The sequence below is a fragment of the Pseudorasbora parva genome, chromosome 1 (assembly GCF_024679245.1).
Source record: "Pseudorasbora parva isolate DD20220531a chromosome 1, ASM2467924v1, whole genome shotgun sequence".
Lineage (NCBI taxonomy): Eukaryota > Metazoa > Chordata > Actinopteri > Cypriniformes > Gobionidae > Pseudorasbora > Pseudorasbora parva.
In genome coordinates this window covers 6,532,968-6,558,167 of record NC_090172.1, presented here as the reverse complement: position 1 = coordinate 6,558,167, position 25,200 = coordinate 6,532,968, and the positions used below count along the sequence as shown (strand labels likewise).

At 34.8% G+C, this 25,200-nt stretch overlaps 1 protein-coding gene and 1 long non-coding RNA gene across 4 annotated transcripts; one reads left to right on the top strand and one right to left on the bottom strand.

Moving 5' to 3' along the window:
* Window positions 1-1,213: 1,213 nt before the first annotated feature.
* Window positions 1,214-25,200, top strand: btbd10b (BTB (POZ) domain containing 10b). 2 transcript variants are annotated; one of them, XM_067412864.1, is made up of 8 exons: window positions 1,214-1,373; window positions 14,830-15,026; window positions 15,523-15,805; window positions 17,917-18,019; window positions 21,432-21,552; window positions 21,739-21,936; window positions 22,903-23,013; window positions 24,312-25,200. In XM_067412864.1, the coding sequence occupies exons 2-8, from the start codon at window positions 14,873-14,875 to the stop codon at window positions 24,641-24,643; spliced, it is 1,302 nt and encodes a 433-aa protein (XP_067268965.1). In that variant the 5' UTR covers window positions 1,214-1,373; window positions 14,830-14,872; the 3' UTR covers window positions 24,644-25,200. The 2 variants fall into 2 exon arrangements, with proteins under 2 accessions (XP_067268965.1, XP_067268908.1); XM_067412807.1 differs by having other exon boundaries at window positions 15,523-15,835.
* Window positions 3,117-9,888, bottom strand: LOC137082923 (uncharacterized). 2 transcript variants are annotated; one of them, XR_010906426.1, is made up of 7 exons: window positions 9,617-9,888; window positions 9,143-9,221; window positions 8,691-8,795; window positions 7,119-7,181; window positions 5,855-5,934; window positions 4,544-4,603; window positions 3,117-4,268 (listed from the first exon to the last, which is right to left on the bottom strand). It is a non-coding gene; the product is annotated as an uncharacterized lncRNA (long non-coding RNA). The 2 variants fall into 2 exon arrangements; XR_010906425.1 differs by lacking the exon at window positions 9,143-9,221 and having other exon boundaries at window positions 9,617-9,878.

The window sequence follows — 25,200 nt, the reverse complement described above, 5'->3', positions numbered from 1 at the left end:
GTGTCAATTAAAATATACTGCTGTACTTGGAGAAAGAAAGTGCACTGCTTTACTTATGTCTTTTTTATTTTCTATTTATTTTTTAAATAGTATGTTTATTTATTTGTAAATATTTGTCGTTATTTAGATATTAAAGCGTTATGTTCAGACCCTGTGTAGGACATACAAAGGACAATGTCTTAACCTTGTAGTAGGCCCATGCCTTTAGTCTGTTTTCACAGTACATGCTCTTCAAATGTTTGTTTTTTTCTTTATGAAAGATTTGTACTTTTTTTAGACATTGTAGCTAATCATTATGTAACAATGGCACATAATGTAATAAGTATTACTTTATCACATAGTTTCATTATTGTAATAGCTTTTAAAACATAACAACAACAAAAATCCCTTACAGTATTAAAAAAAAATCTAAATCCAGTGATAATCTACCTGTAAAATGCAACAGATGTTAATATTATGCGATTATAATTATTAAACAAAGCATTGGTTTTTATTGACAGTGCATTTTAAAAATCTAAATCAAGTCGTAACCTGCCTACAAAATCCTTCAGATTACTGATACTGTATTTTTTGTTTATGTTTTATTATTTTATATTATTTTTATTTTATAATTTTATATTATATATTATTTTATGTTTTAAAAGCTATTATAATAATGAAAATATTACGTTTTTATTACATTTTGAGAAAATTATTACTTTATAAACATTTTATAATAATAATAATGTAATTCTTATTACATTATGTGCAGTTTTTACATTGTGAGTTCCTACAGACATCCAGCAATTGCACTAAAATGTGGACCAACTGGATCTGTTTAACTGTAGCCTACATCACAACAAACTATTGACCTGATTTGTGTTGCTCTTTCTTTCTTAACGCTAGAACTTGTACGTTTTTTAAAAACATTATATAAACAAAGAAGGAAGCAGTCACACTGTAGACAAAATAAACAATAAAAATGAAATAAAGAAAATAAGGTAGGCTATAAGACAGTGGTGAATGAATGAATGAATGAATGAATGGATAACATCAAAGGAAAATGTTTACATATTTAAATAGTTTTTAAAGCCTTCTGATTACACGAGTGATATATTCCCAAAATAATGTTGTACTTCAGCAATCAGAACATGAAAAAGCTAACAACTTGTAATCTGATCAATTTTACAAAGCCCACTGACTACATCACGCAGTTCTCGCGATACTTCAGCGAAGTCGTGTTTCCTGTCAGCAGTTGGTGGAGATCAAATTCGCATTTTCAGAAAAAGCTGATGGTCCTCCTCAAATGTTGACGGTTTTTCTTTTCGGTTTACCCCACGGGACAACACCAGTATTTATTTTTTCACAGACCATGCTCACGACACTGTAAAAAGGTAAGAATTTGTATAAAATTTAATCTAGCCGGCTGTTGTTTTGTTGGTTAGCTTCGGTGGCTAGCTAATAGTTCTGTAACGTCCGCTGAGGTTTTGTGTGTAAAAATTAGTTCTCTGCGTTACAACAAACTAGACACATAACCACACATTTAATTATATATATCTATATTTAATAATTAAGTGAAACGTGTCAGATAGCGTTTTTTTCCCGCTTTCGTTCTTTTCTTTTCTTGCTATGTATCTATCGACTCTGGAAGGATGACACACCATCCGCGAGACTTTGATTAGTTGGACGGGTGTCAGTTTTGTCGCTTTTGGCGATCAAGCCAGTCGAGTTACTTTTTATTTTAATTTTTTTATATTTTTATAAATAGCATTATTAAACATGATTATTTACACATCAGTGGCCCTAAACAAGATGTTTGCTATTGTTGACACTTAACGTTAACTCTGAATCATGGATTACATTCACAAAGAAAACGGCTATTTTTACTATTGCATTTTATTATGTAAAAGATATAAAAGAGACAAAAAAAAACCTCTAAACTATAACAACACGCATGTTGCCTATATATATATATATATATATATATATATATATATATATATATATATATATATATATATACATATATATATATATATATATATATAGGGCTGGACAATAATTCAATATCAATATATATCGCGATATAATTTTTTTCAATAACGGTGATATGATTTTTAAACACATTTTCGATATTTCGATAAATACATTACAGCATTCCTCACTGACTGACGTTCAGGGCGCAGCCGTCAGAAAGAGCAGAACATGATTGGCTACTTGCGCGATGACGTACACCACAGAAACGCAGCCAGTGCTCAGCAGTAGTAGGCTGATAGATCAAACGCGGCAAGTTTTAGCTACAAAGAGTTTCCCTGACCGCAACACAAATGTGACTGAACGAACTTCCACAAGTAAGGAGAAATAAAAAGTTGATAAGAGAAGAAAGACTAACGTTAATTCAGTGGGGTGGAAGTGGTTCGACGTGTCCCCCGCACTTTTAATAAAGTGTATTTTCATCCCCCGCACATTTACTGGGTCTCACCGGTCCTAGTCGACCCGCTCAGAGCAGGATTCGAAACGGCGTTACCTGGAGCGAGGGCGGGCAAGTTAACAGGGACGCTACCCAGATAGCAAACTGACATTGAATCAACATAGAAACGACGTTTCTCGTGACATCGAAACGACGTTGATCTCCGACGTCGATCCGGCATCGTTTTGCTCATCGAAGTAATGTTGAACCAACGTCAGACACGCCATTCAAAACTAACATAAAATCGACGTAATTGGTTTGCTTACCTAACGTTGAAACGATGTTGATTTTCAGTTGGGTGAAACAACGTTATAGAATCAACTTAAAATCGATCTAATGGTTTATACCTAATATTGATGCTGATTTCAGTTAGGTGAAGCAACTGTATAACAGTCATTTTCTACTTGTTTTAAAATCTTAAATACTTAATACTAATAGATAAATACACACATCACATTCAGTTAACATTGCTTTAATATTTACCAAATACAGTTACAAATAGCCTACATAGAGTATACAAACCTTCTGTATAAAAAACATTCCCTTATGAAACAAAAATATGTTGCAGTATATTGGAAAATATCATGTAATACATTAGGCAATATATTCACATATATAGGATTTAATATTTATATTCTCCAAAATATTGCAATATATGAAAGCGACAATCATTTGTATATTTTGCAATATATTACAGGAATATATAATATATTGTATAATACCATCAATATATTATTCCATGTATTTACAATATATTATAATATATTTCAAGTAATATATTGGTAAATATATTTTCCTTTCGTATGGGTTTACAATATAGAAAAGGCATTAACACTCAAATACACAGAAATATCAAAGTTAATTATATACCAATTTTAATTATATACCAATTTACACAAATGCGATATTTACTCAGGAATAAAACTGGTCATGTTCTTTTGCACCAAATAGCCTATATTATTTTTATTGGGGCACAAAGGAGATTTTAGGCAGAACATTGTCACAATTCACTATCACTGCTTCTTTTCTAACTGTGACTGAGACTATTGATTAAACTATTATGAGACAAAATGATTTCTGAAGGATCATGTGTCACTGAAGTAATGATGCTGAAAATTCAGCTTTGATCACAGGATTTACAGAAGTCAATTAAAATAGAAAACAATTATTTTAACTTGTAGTAATATTTCATAATATTACAGTTTTTACTGTATTTTTGATCAAATAGGTGCAGGTTTGATGAGTACCGGCATATTGTTTATAGTTAAGAAGTTTGATGTAATTTGCATTGTTAAATGTGCTTGGGGAAAAAAGAGATCTGAATATTGACTATACTGATATCTAGTATTAGTGTAGCAAAACTGAACAACTGTGACAGTGGAATTTGTAGACAATATTTCCATTAAATCATCAAGAAAAAGTTTTAAGAGTTGCAAGCTTAGTAGTTTTTTTTCCTTTTTCATTCCCAAACACAAAACAACCTTTTTAAAATCTTCATTGCAAGTGCACAAATCCAATTCTACAAATTAAGAAACTCAGGCTCAAACGTTTGTAGATCAGTAAAATTTTGGTCAGTCATGCGCATTTCTGTATGATTTACATTTAGTGATGTGTGACTATTCTTTAAAACTACACATTTCATTGTCACCGGTGCTCAGTTTTGCTGTAATAATAGCAACACACACATAATATAGCACAGAACATGGTAGTAAATCAGCCATCTATGCAAAAGCAGAGGTCGGTGTGGTGGACTGTTGGTACATCTGTCCAGGCAAACATCTGGGGTCTTGATGCCTTTAAACCGGGTATCCCTGAAAACCTGCAATAAAAATAGAACAGTTCTAAATCCATCATACATACCCTTTATAAAGCATCTTCTCTGGTATACAGTATCACAAATGATAATTTCCAGGTTCAATTTCAATTTAGCTCAATATACAATATTTGTGGTATGATATTCCCCAAAAGGAATGATTTCTCAACTCACCCATCTGAATATTGCTTTAACATGGCATTTTATGAGAAGACCAGTGACCTTGTCACATTTCTTTTAATTTTCATATAGAATAAAAAAACCTCCACGCATTTACTAACCTCATTTGGATAAATGGAATGGTGGAAATCTTGAATCCGTGTTACAAAGTCAGTGATGTGCTGTAAAGTAAAAGGAAAGACAGATATAATTAAAACTTTATTTTCATAGTAAGTCATTTTCTGATTAGGTCATTATTTTTATTTTTTTTAAAGATCTTTGTTAATAACTTTGCTTAATAATATTAACATAATAATAATAGTATTAGTAGTATTAGCAGAAGTAATAGTAGTAGTAGTATATAAATGCTATAAAAATTATATCATGAGCTAGAGCTAATGAGAGTAGAAAGTGAAAAACTTTTCAATCACGTCAAAGGAGTACCAGCAGCACCTGTTCTAAAGTTATAGTACACAAGACACAAAAATGGGAGGTACAGCCTCTCACTAATCTTACAAAATAACAACCATCCTGACAAATACTGTATAAAACACCTCTTCTAATCCTCACATTATATCTAAAAATACAAATAAATAAGTTATTTTAGTAGTTTATCCTCCTCAAGTCCATATTTTCAGTTCAGAAATCTTCTTGAAGCCATCTTACAACCTCCATGCAGTAGATAGGTAGTTAGAGATGTTCTGATAACCTTTTTCCTTCTTGATTCCGATACCTGGGCTCAGGGTATCGGCCGATACAGAGTACTGATCTGATACTACTAGCTCTGTATGAGTTGCTAGAATTATTTTATGGTGTGCTTCAGACTTAACCCTTAATAGAACATGAACAAATACATATTGAATACAAATACGTACATTTAGTACAGTATTTTTATTATCTGACATGCATATGACAGTAATATTATTTATTTTTCTTATATATTAGCGAAAAAGAACTTCAAATGCAGCCACAAATCTAGCACGCAAACTGAAAATAGGGGTTTTAGTTTTACAATATAACTGTATTAAAAGAACTGCAAAAAAAAAAAATCTAGGATTATAAAAAAATCATATATTAATTAGAAAATAATCTCTACTACAAAACGTGAAAAATAAGCAATTATCTAGGCATAATTATTATTATTACATAGAGACACAGCCATATGCACTTATGCTGAGTAAATACTATATTTATATTATCATAAGCAAGGTAGCTTGTAGGGCTGGGTAAAAAAATATTGATTTCAATCCGAGTCTCCCTTTTACAAAACAATATTCATTCTTAAATCCCTGTTTTCAGTTAATGAATGAAATAAACATTGTAGTGCGCCTCCCATCCAATAAATCGCAATAAATGTATGTGCTTTAAGACTTTACAAAGTCTCAGTTTGAAAATGTTTTTTTTTTTTTAACAAAATTTAAAAACATAAATACCGTTTTGGTGTTGTGATGTGAGATCGCTCTGCCGCAGCTCAGCTCAAGAGAACCAGTGCCAAATAAACATGGATGAGCATCTGAAAGTGTGTTAAAAGATACAGGACAACTTAATGAAATCCGTATCACTTGAGAAACCTGTCAGTAACGGATTGTAAACAATGTCATGTAATGTCACATTTACAGAAAAAACTTATCCAGTGTCCATAAACTCGTTAGTCTGCTAGAAAAATTTACTCTAGAGAGGAGCATTTTGCTAATTATATGCACCACATTACATGGGTTATTCTTTGTCATTTTTAATGTTCTTCTATATTTAATGTATGTATGAATAAATCTGGCAAGTTTTTATGACAGACACCATTTAAATGTTTTTTTATATATATATATATATATATATATATATATATATATACTAATTAGAGTAGAAATATGATTATGTAATTGTAAAGTTAATATTATAACATTATTATTTAAAACAAAATTTTGTGTAATTTAAGTGTTTGAATACAAATCAGTTAATTTAGTATGCTAATGTAGTATCAACTGACTCCCATAGTTTACAGCATTAGTTCAGAGATTAGTTTTCCTTGAGAAAATTTGCCATGTATTGTACAAACCTGATATATATCGAAAAGAATCAATTTGAATTGAATCAAATTGAAAATCGAATCGAAAGCTTGTAATCAAAATCAAATCGAATTGTGAAATTTGTGTCAATACCCAGCCCTAGTAGCTTGTGACGACATGAACAGATGAACTTCATCTCCAAAGCCGTTCAGAGATTGTACTGATTAATTTGAAAAAAACAACTAGTCATATATTAAGTAAGGGATAATGTACACCCAGGCCGGTTGTTATCGCAGAATAAAGGAAACCTGCCTTGAAGTCTTCCATTGTAACCCACGGCTGTTTGAGCCACAAGATGGCGCCAGCGTTAAGCACAGAAGTAGAACCGGTCAAGATAACTCGCAGTACCCGGATGAGCGGTGTGTGTTATCTGGAAATAACATACCGCTGGAATGGCGATTGACCAATCAGAATCAAGTATTTCACAGAGCCATGTAATAAACACAGATACTTCAAGACCTTTTACAGCAACTAGGCTTGCTGTGATAGTCAGTGTTAGAAAAGTAGTTTTTGTTGGTATATGGTGTTAATTATTAAAAGAAAATTGTCAAAAATTGGTATCGGTGGGTCACAAAATTACAAAATCGGTGCCTCTCTAGTAAAAATACATACATACAAATAATTAAATAAATACCTTTGAGTGGAACACTGTGCAGTATGGTCTCTGTCTCATTGGCAAACATAACTCAAAACAAACCTAGAGAAATAAAATAAAATATATTAACCAACATGACATCCTGCTATCATAACAGTTAAATTAATTATCATAACTACAATTATAACATTATATTTAGGGATGCATGATATATCAGCAACATATCGTTATCGGACGATATATGAGCATTTTTTTTATATTATTCTTATTGATCCGATAAGAAAATGTGACCGATATATTCAAGCCGATAGATAATGTCTTATTTCCTTAAACTGAGACACAGGAGCGCTGTCCGCCATGATGGGCTTGAATTGCTCGAAATATGATTGGAATCACTTCAAACAGAAAACTACATTTTTGTGCAACATTTGCAGCAAGATTGTTGTGTTACAGCGCGTTTGTTGAGGGAAGAGCGAGTCCACGGAGTTACACCTTCATGACAAGCACTGTCAAGTTCGCTTGTGCATTCGCAGCCTTTTGTGCCATTGTAAGTTGTAATATTAAATTTAATCTGTGTATGTAATTATAAAGTGCTTCATTTTATCGGTCTAGCTTCAGCGTGCGCAGTTCAAACAGAAATGCTTAGCATTAATAACTACTGGGACTGTCATATACATAACACTGTATTGAGGACTTTTTTTTGTAATAAAACGTTGTGAATTCTCTGGGTTTAGTTGTGTTTCAGTGCTGTTGTGGGAAGAGCGCGTCACCAACGCATTCTGACCAGGAGTAAAGATCGCTTGTGCATTTGGGTCATTTTAAGCATGTGTCGTAATATTAAGTTTATGTAGACAACATCTGATTGATCTCATATAGGACGCATTTTGTTGAGTTAATAACCTGCAGCCCTTTATTGTACCAATTTCAGGAAAGAGCATCCACAGGAGTTTTAGGTATTCACCTGTGTGTGATTTTGTGCGAATATAAGTTGTAATAATATATTTCCTAAGACTTGTTTGCAATATTATTTAGGCTTTTTTTTGTTTTTGTTAGGCAATATAATTGTTGGTAACATTTTACAAATAAGGTCTCATTTGCTAATGCATTATAACGAACAGAGAGCAATAACATTTGTTAATGTTACTAATAAAATGTTTGTTTATTAACAGTCCATTTACAGTGTATTACTTAATCTTAACACACAACTTTGGATCTGAAAATGTTGAGATTAACATGAACTAAGATTGATAAATCCTGTAGAAGTATTGTTAATTCATTGTTGGTTAACTAATGCTAACAAAAATTATGTTCGGCTCATATATCGGTTATTGGCTTTCAAATATAAAGTTCTCAGTATCAGACAAAATTTTCATAACAGTGCATCCCTAATTATATTTGTTGCCTTCTTCATTTAGCTGATTATTTATTTTACGGGCTTTTCAATGACAATCTCACTTTTTCTTGAGATTTTGTTTAATATAAAGAGCATTACACATAAAATTTATTATTATTATTATTATTATTAATATTATTATTATTATTATTAAACAACCTGGGGTTAATGATTTTAAATGTGAGACTTATTTCAAAAACATAAAAAATCTTACAGACCCCAAACTTTTGAGCTTGAGCTTACTCAAACATCATATGGTTTTATAGCCTTGGAGATTGTGCTCAACTCTGCTGGGATGCTGCAGGCCATCAGCATGGGAGGATCTAGGAACATAAAATGCAATTTGTCAAAGAGTCAAACATATTTCATATATAATGCCAGGTTTATTACAATGAACCAAGCTCTAGCTTGCAGAGGTTAAAATGTAGAAAAGAGGAAGAACATAAAGTAAATAATATAAATACATTTCTTAAGATAACAGATTTTATATTTTAAGGTTTGATCATTCAGTATTGTTCATATATATATATATATATATATATATATATATATATATATATATATATATATATAATTTTGTGAAAGAAAACTACAGATGCATGGTGATATAGGTGAGATATATTGTGAAATTAATGCAATACATATTAAATTATGAACTTCCTCTGTTCACCTTTTTCTGTCAAAAGCTCCATTGAGAAATGTTGAAACCTTGGGAGCTTCCTCCTAGGTTGTAGAGGGTTTTTTCAGTCCTGTAATAATTTTTTATGATATCAATATTTGTTTACAATGAGTTTTCATCTGATTTTCGGCTACGTGTAAGTGACGTCACCGATTAGTGTTACATCGCATACTTTTAGGTTAAATAAGCTTACTAATTACCAGCTAAACCTTTGCATAACTATCAAAAAATGTTTTCTACACATAAAGATGTGATTAAAAGCCCAAACTTTCATAAGCAAGAGCTCAATCGATAGCCTGTTATGTTAGCTCTTCTGAAAACGGCTAATGCTAACTGAAGTTTTCGAAGACACGTAACCATTTCTTTAAAGTAAATATTCAACAGAAGCGTGTCAATTACAGGTAAGAAACGTGTCAGGAACAGTTTTATGTATTATTTGTGTGATTTTAGAGACTATAAACTCACCTGAAACCAGTGAAAACAGCGAGAGACGGAGTTTTGCTGCTTGTCAGTTGACGGTTCCCAGGTTTCCATGGCAACTCCGAGCCGCTCCAGTTTTTGAACGGTTTGAACGCAACTCGAATATATTAACGCGCACGCACATTAAACACGTCACAATCAAGCAACATTTGCACAAATAAACATACAGTTAACATAGAGTTAAACCATGACATCATTTAAAATCTCATTAAATATGTAATTATTACAAAAACGCTTTTGTGATCCAGTCTTTAGTGCTTTCAGATTCTTTAAACCCTATATAGTAGACATGAAATAGCTTCAATCATACAAATAAAAAGTGTTTGCTGTCAAGATGCCCCCCCCCCCCCCCCCCCGCATCTGACCACAGAAAGTCCCTTCTGGAGTCAGTAGTGTCACTTTTCAAACGTTCTTTGATGGGTAATTATTTTAATTAATTAATTATTTTAGTAATTATTTTAAACTCAAGATGGGTTTGGTGCACACAGGGATAAAAACGTACCTAATGTTTAAAATGTAATTACTCTGCATTTATTTTCTCTAATGTTGTTGGCCTTCATGGTATCATGGATTCTAGCAAACAAATACCAACAGAACAGAACCAATATATATATATATATATATATATATATATATATATATATATATATATATATATATATATATATATATATATATATATATATATATATATATATATATATATATAGGCTATAATATAATACAGCCTAGCTTTAGAAATAGTAAACATGCAAAAACTCACTTGAAACTATATGATGCATGAATATATTTTCAGATAGCCTATGTACACATATTTACACATAAAATGAAATATCCTCTTTAAGCTTTATTTTCTATGCATTTTCAAATACAGGCTATTTCAATATATTTAATTGTTTCACGTATTGTAGCCTAAATATTATTTCTGTGTGGGATTATCGTTCTTCATGTGTTTTTGACCTGTGCTTACGCACCAATCTTTCATTCTTTTTACTGCTTTCATTTAGTAATTTTAATTCGTCGGCATCCGACGACAAAAAAAAAAAAAAAAAAAAAAAAAAATCTGGCAAACTTCAAAGACTTTCCATTTAAATATCAACCACTTCTATAAACTTGTGGAGATTACTTAAATATTTTTTTCATAATGAATTAAAAGACATAGGCTATCCTATTTCCATAAGAATTCAGTTCAGGCGATGGTCTGATTCCTCTAACCAAGTTTCAACATATATTAGACGTTATTTTGACCATATCCGTCAGCCGTATATCGTTGGAAAGTCAACCTCATTTCAACGTGGAATCAACGTTATATTTTCGACGTAATAACGTTCTGATGTACCGACCAAATAGTGAACGTTGATTCAACGTTGAAATTTGATTGACGACTGATACTGACCTTTAAAACCAAAAATCAACGTTGAAACGACGTCTGTTTGCTATCTGGGTATAGACCGCTTTCTCTAACCTCGGTTGATTGCGCGCTTCTTGAGGTCACGGGCAAGTGTATACATAGAAACCAACGTGAATACATCAAGATTTAATTTCAGAGACAAAAAATAATCTATGCATGACCTTTCATTTTATTCGTATCTAAATATGAGGAGGCGCTCTCACAGAAAGTCCAAAAGCGGATTCGTTGAAACTTACTGTCGCGCTGGAGCTGCAGCTGAAGGAAAACAATCGTTATGAGCTGAAAGGTGACGACGACAGTCAGACGATTGCGACAATATATGAAAGCAATGAAGGAGCATCATGAGCAACAAAACTGTTTTCAACACTGATAATAATCATAAATGTTTGTTGAGCATCAAATCCTAATATGAGAATGATGAGTGACACTGAAGACTGGAGTAATGATGATAAATTCAGCTTTGATCACAGAAATAAATGACACTACTATATATTCACGTAGTGAACAGATGATGTAGATCAGAATAATATTCCACTGTATTACGTTTTTTACTGCATTTTTAATTAAATAACTGCAGCATTAAATATATGCTATAGTTTTGCATAAATGGAAAATAGAGCGCTATGGTACGCTGGCATATCCACCATCTGAAGCAGATCCATCCGCTGTATTCTGAGTCAGGCTGAATCCTGGCTGAAGCACTTTTGTTTAATCTATATTAAGAATAATATAATCAGCCTATATTATATTTTAAACTTAAAGATATTAATATTAATAAAGTGAGAGTCTTATGTTTATTTGATGTTGATTTCACATTTCTTTTTCATATAAAGGCTAAATACAAATAAAAGGTGAACATTAATTTATTTGTACTGGTTTTATTTCTAAAAAATTATATAGTTTTATAGGAGGACTATTCATAGACTTGACAAATACATTTTTCAGAAGTTTGTAGGTACAGACATCCTATGTGGCAGTTCTTAGTAGTTTTTTCTAAAGCTTTTATATAATTCATATCGATATCGGAATTATATCGTATCGACCGAAATTAAGAAAAATATCGTGATATGAATTTTGGCCATATCGTCCAGCCCTATATATATATATGGAAAAGGTTAAATAAATAATCATGTCATAGTTGTAACATCACATCCAGAATATTTTGAAATACTTATCTAAAGCAACTGCATTTTGAGAAAACAATTTGAGAAGACAATTTAATTGTTACTCAAGTGTCCATAACTGTAGAAAAGTAATGTAATGTAAAAGAGATTTATTAAAAGCAGGCCATTAGTTATTAATTAATGACGTTATTTTAGGTCATCTTGTACTTGTGAGGACACGTGCATCTCAAGAGTTCTGTGAAGTGTGTAAATACTGCAAAAGATTACTCACAGTATCACAGGATGATAAATGTAGCAATTCACTTCCTTGTAAATCTACTAGTTTATCTACTTGTGAGTCACTTAACTACACATTTCAAAGGATAACAGTTTGTGGTTTTGGCTTTAACTGAGACTTTGCAGGACATTTGACTCAATTTTTTAACAATGTTAAATTTTATTTAATGCACCGACTCTGTTATCTAGAATAGAAAATATGGTACTCGGCAGAATATGTAGGAATGTCAAACTGGCCAAGGGTTTATCTGAAGCCCTCAGCCGTGTAATTTGGTCAGTGCACGGCTCAGGAAGAAAGGGGTTCTCTCTCTGTCTCTCTCTCTTTCTTTTTATTTGTTTTATTTTAAGGGACTGGTTTAAATGGATAACTATCTTAGGAATTTCCTGAACTTTAAAAAGCCCCAGAAGTGGGAGTGGTTCTCCAGACAAATGTCCGATACATATCCCGTCTTAATGGTTATTTATCTCGTTTGTTTTAGGATTACATATGTTTGACATATAATTTGACTTTCAAATGTATCTTTACCATGGTACAGTAAACATCAGATGGTAATAGTACTTTGATATCTGTAACAGTACTGTAAGATTACTTTAACATGGGACAAGTCAATGTCCATGTAGTAATAAATGTAGTAGTACATAACTGTATTCACTTATATTCTGCAAGTGTGTATATGCACACAACAAGTCGGTTCAGTTGCATTGCATGACAAACGCCAGGCCCCATTTGTCCTGCAAATTACTCATGACAACAGCTGAATTTACCCCAGGCGCTTCCTGATCAACTGGAACAGAAGCTGTTGGGACACACCCTCTCTCATTCCTGTGCGATGCAATGTCTCATCTGCTGCCTTGTTCACTTGTCTTATGTATTTGGATATTATTACTGACTGTTAATATGCTACATTTCTGCCTGAGCATCTGACAATGAATGAGTATCATGTAAAAGTGGTGTATAATTAAGAATAACTCCCTGAATTGAATTGTGAGATGCATAATGGTTTCCACCCCTATCAGTAACCCCCATATTGCTGATCACTTTCTGTTGCAGAGTAAATTAATCCTAGGGTATGTTCAGACTTTTTGTGTGATGCTGCATCTATATGACTATGAAGTCAACTCGCTCGAAAAGATGTTTTTTTTGAATAAGTACTTACTTTGTGACCGGCTGCTAAAAAACACACTACCAGACAAAAGTTGGAGAACAGTAAGATTTTTAAAAATGTTTCTAAAGTCTCTTCTGCTTACCAAGGCTGCATTTATTTGATATTTGAGTTTAATTAATTTCTATGTAAAGCACTTTGAATTGCCATTGGGTATGAAATGTGCTATACAAGTAAACTTGCCTTCCCTTGATCCAAAATACAGCTAAAACAGCAGAAGAACAGCATTTATCTGAAATATAAAGCTTTTGCAACATTATACATGTCTGTACTGTCACTTGATCAATTGAATGCATCCTTGCTGAATAAATGTATTCATTTCTTTAAGTTTTTTCCCCCAAAACATATAAATAAATTCTTACTGACCCAAAACTTAAACGGCAGCACAATGTAATGTTACAAAAGCTTTCTATTTCAGATAAATACTGTTCTTTTGAACTTTCTATTCATCAACGAATCCTAAAAAAAGAACTATAGTATATATAATTTATTATAACATTTAAATATATATATATATAATATATCATAATTATATATTAAGTTTATTTTTATTAGTTTTAGTTATTTTAATACATCAAGTAAATTAACATGTGAATTTTTTTATTTAACATTTATTTCAAGTAACGTAAAAGTTTTATTTAAAGCTACACTGTGTGATATTTTCCCCCATCTAGTGGTGTAAAGGTATATGACCATCCAGAGAATAATAATTTTTCTGTTCCTCTCAATTCCGATTTAGTTTTAACTCCTACGGTGGCCGATTTAATGATGGGATGATGCTGCTGCTTAAGGTGTGCAGTGTGTGCGAGTCAGATTTTTGTCAGTGCTGGTGTGCCCACCTGCTCTGCAGTGCTGCGCAATATCATGTACAGAAGTATGTGTAGACTGATTGATTCAGCAAACAGTATAATCTTAGCAGTGATGAACCCAACACTAAGTTCAGTCAGATTCTTCTCCAGTACGTGGAACCACTGGCGTTTTTGCTCGTCTTTAAATGTGTGATATTGTGTTTTGTTTTAGTTTGTTTTTTTGTGTTTGTATTGTTATTACTGTATTGGTTTTACATGTTTTTGGACCGTTTGTGTCCTGAATAAAAGTTTTGATTGATTAATTGATTGACATGGTGTTGTGGGACCCATTTCACCTGTTCCTCTCAAGAGTTGCTGAGCTATGACACTGGGGTTTGTCTCTTCTAAGGTTTCTGTCTTTTTTTGCTACTTGCAGTGGCCAGATGTGTTAGTCTGGACTTGAGACTGTCCAGGTGAAAATGAACATGCATGGTGCCAGCGGAGGCTGTGACCGATCCAGAGATCGAAGACGCTCCAGTGACCGCTCTCGGGACTCCTCGCACGAGCGTGTCGAAGGCCAGCTCACACCCTGTATTCGCAACGTGACCTCACCCACACGCCAACACAACAGCGGTGAGAAAACTGTCTTTGTTGTTTAGGTCTGATTTGGCTGTTCATATGAGTCCCGTGGTTTCACGAGTGCACATTTACATATAATTATATAGAGTAAATTTAAAAATGTATTTGGCGTGCTGTCCGGAGGGAGGGATTCAAGCTCGAACTTGGCCCGAACCCAGAGTATCCCCCCTCGTGTATGTAAGTGGTTATAACTAAAAGAGCAAAATGTGGAGCAGGGGTGGTGGAGGGATGCTGATAAACTGTCAACAGAATGAAGGTAAGACTGCTACATATATATATATATATATATATATATATATATATATATATATATATATATATATATATATATATATATATATATATATATATATATATATATAATATAAAATGCTTGTTGATTAGCTGAGTGCTTTCCACCTGTGTCAATTATGAAAGCGCTGAAAAAAGCGATATTCCCGAATGTTTGTTAATAAACATCATTTGTCATCATGTTGTGTCACATGGGCAGATCGCGAGGGCGGCTCATCGCGGCCTAGCAGCCCCAGGCCTCAGAGGATCTCTCCCAGCAGCAGCAGCAGTGGGGTGGCCAGCAGCCGTAACAGTAGCTTATCCAGTTCAGAGGGCACCTACAAGAGCATGGGCACCGGTGAAATGGTCTTCATCTATGAGAATGTCAAAGATGGAGCCCGCAGCGTCCGAACATCAGAGAAAGTCACGCTCATTGTGGACAACACTCGCTTCGTGGTGGACCCCTCGATATTCACCGCACAGCCCAACACCATGCTGGGCAGGTTAGGAGCAGACCGCTCATCTGATAAAGGGTTAAAGATCACCTCATAATTTTGATTGTCTACTTAACACCTTCATGTCGTTTAAAACATGTATGAACGTAATTGTGACCACATTGCATTCGTAGTGGTAATGCTAATCCGACTCAAGGTCTTCCAGAAAATTATTTTTTTAAATTGTTATGCATGCATATAAGACACACAAACAAAAACATTTTAAAGACCTGCACAAATAAAATTAATACTGTATGTTCATACAGAACAAACACAATAAATCATGCATCTTGGTATATTTTACCTAATTAAACAGACATGTTTTATTCAATGTACAGTTCAGCTTAAAAGTTTACATAACCCATGCAGAATATGCAAGATGTTACAAAACAAAGGGATCATAAAAACATACTGTCCTGAGTAAACTGTTTCACGTGACGGATGTTTACTGAAAAGGCCATTAGACAAAATAACTTGATTTACACAAATACATTTTTATACTGTGTGTGTGTGTTGATGCTCCGCTGGATGGTCAACGGCTGTTTTATGCTTTCTGGTCAGTGTTCAAGAGTCTTGTTTGTCCTGAGCAGTTAAACTGTCTATCTTTCTTCAGAAAAACCCTGCACTTTCTCTGATTTTCAATCATCTTCTGAGCGACAATGAATTGATTATGATCTCTTCTATTTTGTTAAAGGTGAACTATGTAGTATTTTTGCAGTAAAATATCCAAAAACCACTAGGCCAGTGTTATATATTTTGTTCAGTTGAGTACCTACAATATCCCAGATGTTTCCAACTATTTGTAAATTGTGAGAAAATTGCTATTTTAACTAAGGACAGGGACGTTGCAGCATTGCATTTGAGAGAGTCGCCTGTCAATTGCGTCATATCTGCGTTACCCTCGGTTTCGGCTTTTATTTGGCAGGAGCACTTTATTCTTAGCAGTGTGAACAACTGAACGCACGGAGTAACGTCATAACATCGTTTTAAACAAACTTAAATGTATCTAATATGATAAACAGAGCTCCATTACCTCAAAATCATAACCGGAAGAGCGGATCTGTGCAGGCGCCCGGCAAATGAGTCCCGTCCCGTCATAATAAAAGTCCCGGTATTCGCAAGGCGGGTATTTGTTTAACAATCGCTCCAGCAGCTTTGCTCAGGTCCATAACACTCGGTCCTGCTATGCTTTAGACTACAGTAACGTTAATAACCGCATCCATGAACATGATTTCTGCCCGAGTCCTATTTTTCACCGGCTGTGATGAGAAGACCACATCTCCCAAGATGCTGCGCTCACACTTTGCGTCATCAAACTACGCATTTGTTTTGCATAGGCGCCCTCCAGTGGACAAAAGCTGCATAGTGCACCTTTAAGCTTATTTAACATCTGTCATATTTTGCCAAGGGTTTGTAAACTTATGAACAGATCTGTACATATGTATTGAAATTGGTTTATGTACTAATATAACAGAGGTTGATCGATGTTGGATTTTGCTGATATGATCATGTTTGAAGAGTTTTTTACATGCAGCACTCACATTTATGTAATTAAATTGTTGCCTTTTACAGTTTACAGATTAATAATCAATAATTTTTCCCTTGATTTTAAGACCTCTTAAAAGGATAATGAAGTTAACTTTTGTTAGACCATTAAAGATATGTAAGACCCTTTGGCCTGGTTTCACAAACAGGGCTTAGATTAAGCCAGGATTAGACAATTAGTAGCTTTTATAAATGTGCCTTAGGAAAAAAAAAACATTACTGGTGTGCATCTTAAGACAAAACAATGGCACTGACATGTTTTAAGAGAGAACATTTTTAAGAGAGAACCCACAGGTACTACTAGATGTAAAACCGTGTTTGTCAGCCTAGTCCTATCTTAATACCAGCAGGGACTATTTGGCTGAATATGGGCTGTTTTTGTCCTCCATAGAAGCAAAGCAAATGGTACTTACTTTAAATATCTCTCTCAAAGAAACAAAATGGAGATGATGAAATGACAGAACCCTTTAACTTATCTTATTAGCCTTAAAATAATGTGTAATCGTTCTGTTTCTGATACATGTTTCCATTCGTTTCTAAAATAAATCATGTCTTTTTGTGTTTTTGTTTTGTAGAATGTTTGGATCTGGACGGGAACACAATTTCACCCGGCCCAATGAAAAAGGAGAGTATGAGGTGGCAGAGGGCATCAGCTCCACTGTGTTTAGGGCAATTCTGGTGGGTGTTTGTTTCTAGATATCTTGTCTTTACTGTTTCTGTACATTTAAAGCGGGTTACGAACCAGATGCTGCTGGCAGACAGCATGAGGCTTGCATGTACAGAATGATTCATTTTTAGGGCTGTCAAAATTAACACTAATTTTGCGATAATTTATTTTCCCATTTTAACACATTAAACATATTCTATGCAATTAACGCAGCCATTTTTTCCCTGGGATCCTTTGGCTAGTGGGTACATTATTAGATCCAATTTCATTCATTCAAGTGCTTTTAAACCATTCTGTGAAGTGTTTCTTTGTGTTTGCTCACCCGAAACGCATGCACAGAAAGCCGCTCCAGATGAGTTCATTGAGTTCTCTTTCTCGCTTGAACGGACAGAAATGCAAAATTATGTTGAAATGCCCAGTTTTGTATCCTCGTAATCACGGTCTTAATTGAGTTAAAAAGTCTTAAATGACTGTAAAGAGTTGAGAAAAAGAACATTGTATGCGTGCCAGATCCCCGTCATTAGCGTCGGGTCTTAAAGTGACAGCAGCCTTATAAATCTGCTCCAGTCTGTCAGTAATGTTAATCAAATAACACAGATAATCACACTAAAAAGCTCTTGATTGAATCACTTTGTTGGCTTTAACAAGTATTAATCTGAGCAAGTGAAAATAAGAACTAGAAAAAAATGTTGAGCCCTGCTATATTAAAGGCACAGCTTAAATTAAAAGTAGTTACATTTTAATGGTAATTTTATTTTTATTAAATGTTAAAAATGATGGCTCTCAATCATACTGTAATTTTGAATGGCTATAAATACTCATTCAATCCCCATAAATTAAGAGATATTTATTTACATCAGTAGCAGTATTGGTGTCTGGTCTTTATTCATTGTACTTAGATGCAATTTAGCAAATATTTAAAATATTGAATATAGACTTCATGCTGTTTCTACATTTCAGTGTGAAATTATACAATTTAAAAATATAATTATAAATAAAATGTTAATGTTAGATGCGATTGATCATGATTAATTACAGAAAAATGTAAATAATTAGTAAAAAAAAAAAAATTGTTTTTTAAAAATGGTCAATTGACAGCACTATTTATTTTATGTACGATACCAGTTCATTTTCTCACCGGTGGTGTGGTGCATTGTGTCTGTGTGACCCACTTAACAAGATGTAACAGTCACTCCAATTCTTGTGGTATCATATATAAATGTTATTTATAAGTTCTATGACAACTTTAATGTCACTTCATGAGTTCAAACGGTTCCATTTTACACTTGTTCGCATCAATGTGTCTCAGCAAACGGAATATGAATCTTCATTTCCCGCGCTATATGCAAATTTAACGGAGTTCACGTCAACAAAAATATCAGATATGAGCTGCATTTTATTTATCATCAGCTAATTTCAAGATCAAAGACCGCAATAGGACAGAGAGCGGCATCAGCACTGGTAAGATCTTTTAGTCTCACTACTTTTAATGAATTGTGTTGAACGTTTTGCGATTTACTTCCGTTTCATTTGCGGCATCGGCTTGCTGAAGAGAGAAACTCAGCTACTCATGTGGCACGTGTTGCAGTAGCCCTGTTATATCTGGCTATAGCGCCATATAGCCTACTATAACACGCTCTCACTTTTTATTTTTTTGGGAGGAGTAGAATTTATAAACGTGGTTTCAACAACCAGATGCATTTACACTTGTCCAGTTTCGTTTGGGATCCGTCTCCAAGTGGTTTGAGTGATTGGATTTAAATCCATATCAAAAGTGTTTCGGCGGGCATTTGCACCTGGTATTTTCACGATCGGATAGCTATCCCATCAGAGAAAATGCATGAAGTAACCAGGTGTAAACAGGCCCAAGGAAATCCCTAATTGTGTTTAGATAGCAGAACAAAACTCGTTAATTGGAAGACTAATAGGTGATTTGTATGCGTAAATGAATATTTAAGACAGCTTTGTGGTTTGGTCACAGGCTTGCATTCTGGGCTGCTTCGTCTCTGGGAACATCTCATAATGAGCTTCCAGCAATAGCTTTTAAATAATGCTGTTAAGTGCAGCATAAGCCTGTCATCAGCTTTGCTGTATATCCTGCTGTAATGATCTTTCGCCACAGTGTCTGTTATGCGTCTCGGGGCGGTGTTTATTGTGCTGCTGTAGCTCAGAGCTCTGTAGACAATCAATAAACTCAGATGAGTGCATTCAAATAATGTCACTGACTAGCAATCCAGAGAGAGGATGTGTTGAGCCTGAGAGCTTTAACAGAGGGGCGTTCAATTTGCAGGACCAATTTGAACTGCAGTATAAAAATCACTAGAGGGGATGGGGAATGGGATTTGGACAGAGTCTGGTTTTGAACCTGCGTCACCTTTGTGAGCTCTTTGGCTCTGACCTATCAAGGCCACGTGGTCTACTGCAGGTGGGTCTGATATTAAAATTCAGATGTTTTTCCTGCTGAAAATTAATTTAATGTAATAGATGGTAAGCAGTAAATAGCTAATGTTAAAGTTTTGTTTTTGTCTAAATAAATAAACAACAAACTAAAAGCTAAATGAACCGTTTAAAATGTTGCAAGAGAATATACAGCATAATAATGTAAAATATGAAAATATGTATATCACAGCACTATCGACACTTCAGACTGATGAAATGCATGAATGAGAATATAAACAGCAGGATGTGCTTGATATTAAAAATAGTTATAAGTGCAGTATACCTTGAAAACGAGCAGTGTGTTGCTCGCGCTGACTGGCGCACAAAGCTCAGTATACGATCGCGAATTTAGCGCACTTACATCTTATTATGCTTTAGTGATGGATTCTGAACTGCCAAAATGACTTGTCAGTAATTACAGTCGCACTTCCTATTAGATATGGTAGGCATTTCGTTTCCAAAGTCGTAATCGTTTGTAAGCGGTAGACCAATCACAACTGGCTGTGCCATCTAACCAATCAGAGCAGAGTAGACCAATCACAACGGACTAGGCCATCTGATCAGTCCGAGCAGAGTAGACCAATCATGACGGACTGGACCATCTGACCAATCAGAGCAGTGTATACCAATCACAATGGACTAGGCCATCTGATCAGTCCGAGCAGAGTAGACCAATCATGACGGACTGGACCATCTGACCAATCAGAGTAGCTCTCAGAAAGGAGGAGTTTAGACAGACTAAATAAATCCTTGATTGTTTCAGACACTGTGAGAAAAGAGTTGATGCTGCACTGTGTATCATGAGAAAATTAAAGTGTTTTTTGACTTTGGATGCATGTAAACTTCTTGTAGGAGACCTCCAAAACAAAATTTAGGGTGATTTAAACTAATATCATAATGTAATATTTATCATAATATTTAAGTTGTGCAGCTTCTGTAATTGCATCTTTTGTGTTGTCTGTTCTTTCTTTCTCTAACTGGCAGGATTACTATAAATCTGGGATAATCCGTTGTCCTGATGGAATCTCCATTCCCGAGCTGAGGGAAGCGTGCGACTATCTGTGCATCTCTTTTGACTACAGTACTATCAAATGTCGAGACCTGAGTGAGTAATTCCTCTGCTTCGTGAAGAGCCCATTCTGATAAACTGAGATTAATGTACTGTCAATGTCCATCCCACTTCCGTGAATCTGACAACTGGGCTATTTTAATCATGTCCTTAGCTTATAGGCTGCCAGATTTCCCTGCTTTGATTTTCCACAGGATTTATTGACCCAGTTTGTCTCGTCAGGTGCCCTAATGCACGAGCTGTCCAATGACGGCGCTCGGCGGCAGTTTGAGTTCTACTTGGAGGAGATGGTGCTCCCCCTGATGGTGGCAAGTGCTCAGAGCGGAGAGAGGGAGTGTCATATTGTAGTTCTCACAGACGATGACGTAGTGGACTGGGACGAGGAGTACCCGCCTCAGATGGGAGAGGAGTATTCACAAAGTAATCATACACACCTTTCTCTATTATCTTAAACTTTTCATGAGTGTTTTTAGTGATGCACCAAAATTATTTTTACCAAAAAATTAAAGCTTGCTTAAAAAAATCTGCTTTTAAAGCTGATTAAATTCTGCTTAAAGCAGTTTTATATCATCTTTTTATACTTTTGTTTTTATCCAATTCATGCTTTCTTTTTTTTAAATAAATTAAATTAAACATTAATTAAATAAACATTTCATATTCAAACATATATGTGTGTAATATTATTATAATTTTTTTTTTTTTATTTAAGAAACAGGGACAGCGTACAATAAACATTAACCTCAAAGGGAGAGATGCATAGTACCAGGTTTTAGCTCAAGAGCTAATTTTCACCCGTAGTCCCTGGGCAGGCTGATGTTAAGCTACAATATGCATATTCATACATAGTCTAAATTAAATTATGACGACGACAATCACAGGTTAAGTAAAAATATAACTGGTATGCAATATAGTGCATTTATTAATCAAAAGGCTCCTTTCTAGAGTTATTTTTCTCTAGCTAACTATCCAGCTATGAACATTGAATGGCTTTCCTAAGTAAATAAATGTAATGTTACGTGACATTGTTTACTAGCTGTTTTATTGACATCTTTCACAGCGATTACATGACTTGAAACATTTCAATAAATTGTCCACGTTCTTTAAACATACCTTCTGATTCTCATTCATGTTGATTTTGTGCTGTAACTAGTAGTAAAGAGGAAGAGATGATCAGTTCACACTGCCAATTGAACTGAGGTGACAGCGATCTTTCACACCACATCAAGGAGTTTGAAAGTGGAGAATTTGTTTCATATTAAAAGTCATTAAAAACGCATTTCAACCAAAACTGAAAATCATTTGTTTGCTGTTTGGTGCATCACTAGTGTTTTGTGGATCACTCTGGTTACAAACAATATATATTTTTGTTTTGTTTCCCCTTTTCAGTCATATACAGTACAAAACTGTATCGCTTCTTCAAGTATATTGAAAACCGTGATGTAGCCAAGTCGGTTTTAAAAGATCGAGGACTTAAGAAAATTAGGCTGGGTATCGAAGGTAAGAAATCGTATTTTCACATTCTATTTTTACAATATTATACATATTTAGTTAAATATGCATTATAGGGAAAGTTCCCCCAAAAATATAATTTTCTGTGCAGTAGCAGAGAATTAAATATGATAACAGGTGACAGGTTTGACTTGACATTTGGTCACAAAAAAAACTGACAACCAACAATGTTCATTGTCGTCCAAGTCAAAAGTACAGACTTCAGTACCAAGTCGGTAGTGAAATTTAAAAAAATGACATGATACCAGCATTTCCTTCTAGCATTGAGAGCTTTTAAATGGATTTTTAAACACCTCTGATTGGCCATTGTGTTCACATGCTCAACATGTACACTATATTGCCAAATGTTTTGGGACGACTGCCTTTACATGCACATAAACTTTAATGACATCCCATTCCTAATCCAGAAGGTTTAATATGAAGTTGACCAACCCTTTGCAGCTATAACAGCTTCAACTCTTCTGGGAAAGTTTCCCACAAGGGGCAATTCCCACAAAATTGGGAGCATGAAATTCACCAAAAAGTCTTGGTATGCGGAAGCATTAAGAGTTCCTTTCGTGGGAACTAAGGGGCTAAGCCCAAAAAGTTGGTGACTTCTGTGCGCTGTGTGCCTCAACATGCGCTGACCCCGCTCTGATTTTTGCGTGGCTGAGTTGCTGTGGTTCCCAATTGCTTCCACTTTGTTATAATACTACTATCAGTTAGACTGTGGAATATTTATTAGTGATACAATTTCACGAGTGGATGAGTGCACAAGTGGCAACCTATCACAGTACCACGCTTGAGCTCTGAGAGCAACCCATGTTTTCACTGTTCACTATTATAGGAGCAGTCTGCATGCCTATGGGCTTGATAGGGAGGTCTATCAGCGGATCCCTAATATATCTGCAGATAGGTGCCGGCTTTCAAACGTTCCTGTGTGTATCTGTGTTGTTAAGAGCTGTGATCCATTCAACAGTGCAAAATGCTAGAGGGAAATGTTGGTATCGTCACATTTAAGTCGGTACTTTTGACAACTAGTCACGATATTGATATCTACAAAGCTGACTGGCTGATGGCTGATATAACCACAATACATGCATACTACAGTCAGACTTTAGTTTAGAGTCCAATTCTCACTATTAATTAACTGACTTTTGCCTCAGTAAACTCCTAATTACTGCTTATTAATAGTTAGAAAGGTAGATAAAGTTTGATTTGGAGGCTACAGTTAAGGACAAGGTTCTGCGTGAGGGTGAGCACAATGACGGAATTTCAACTCTTGAATATCAAATTTGCATCTGTAGGTTATCCAACATACAAAGAGAAGGTGAAAAAGCGTCCCGGCGGTCGACCTGAAGTCATCTACAACTATGTCCAAAGACCCTTCATCCGCATGTCATGGGAGAAGGAGGAAGGCAAGAGTCGACACGTGGACTTCCAGTGCGTGAAGAGCAAGTCCATCACGAACCTGGCAGCGGCCGCGGCAGACATTCCCCAGGACCAGCTTGTGGTGATGAACCCTGGACCACAGGTGGATGAACTGGACATTCTTCCCAACCACCCTCCCCCGGGCCACCACTACAGCAACAACTTCAACAACGAGCCTGACCCCGACGCCCCCTCGCCTGCCGTCTGAAAGCAGACGCCCCTTCACAGCATGCTGCAGCATGAACCAGAGTGACACTATAACCAGATTGCCTTCTGCACCTCCTCCACAGCCTTAGAGCCTCAACTGTCTAGTTACTGTATTTAAAAAAAGTTAAAAAATACACATGGACTTGGGATACTGGCATGGGCAGTGCTCTCCTGTTCTGTCTTCGCTGTTCTCTTTTTTTACTTGACCAAAGGAAATTTATTTTTATTTGTTTGAAATGAAGTTAGCAACCTCACTTATTTTGTAATTGGGCCTATTATATGATTATAATTATTGTTACTATTGTTCTTTTCCATTTGACTTCTATTATTACTGCAATGAGTTTCATTATTATTAATATTACGAAGTTCCTTTCACTTGATGCATTTGGGTTTGGTGCCACTTCTTCTTTCGGAAAGCTCTCCCCTTGATCTCCTCAGGAGGTCCACTTGCCTGGTGAATGAATGCAGTGTTTTTCTTCGATGGACATTAATTTATCTGCTCAAGATCTGTCTGTTCAAGCGCTTGAAAATCATTGTATTAATAAAGATATAATATTA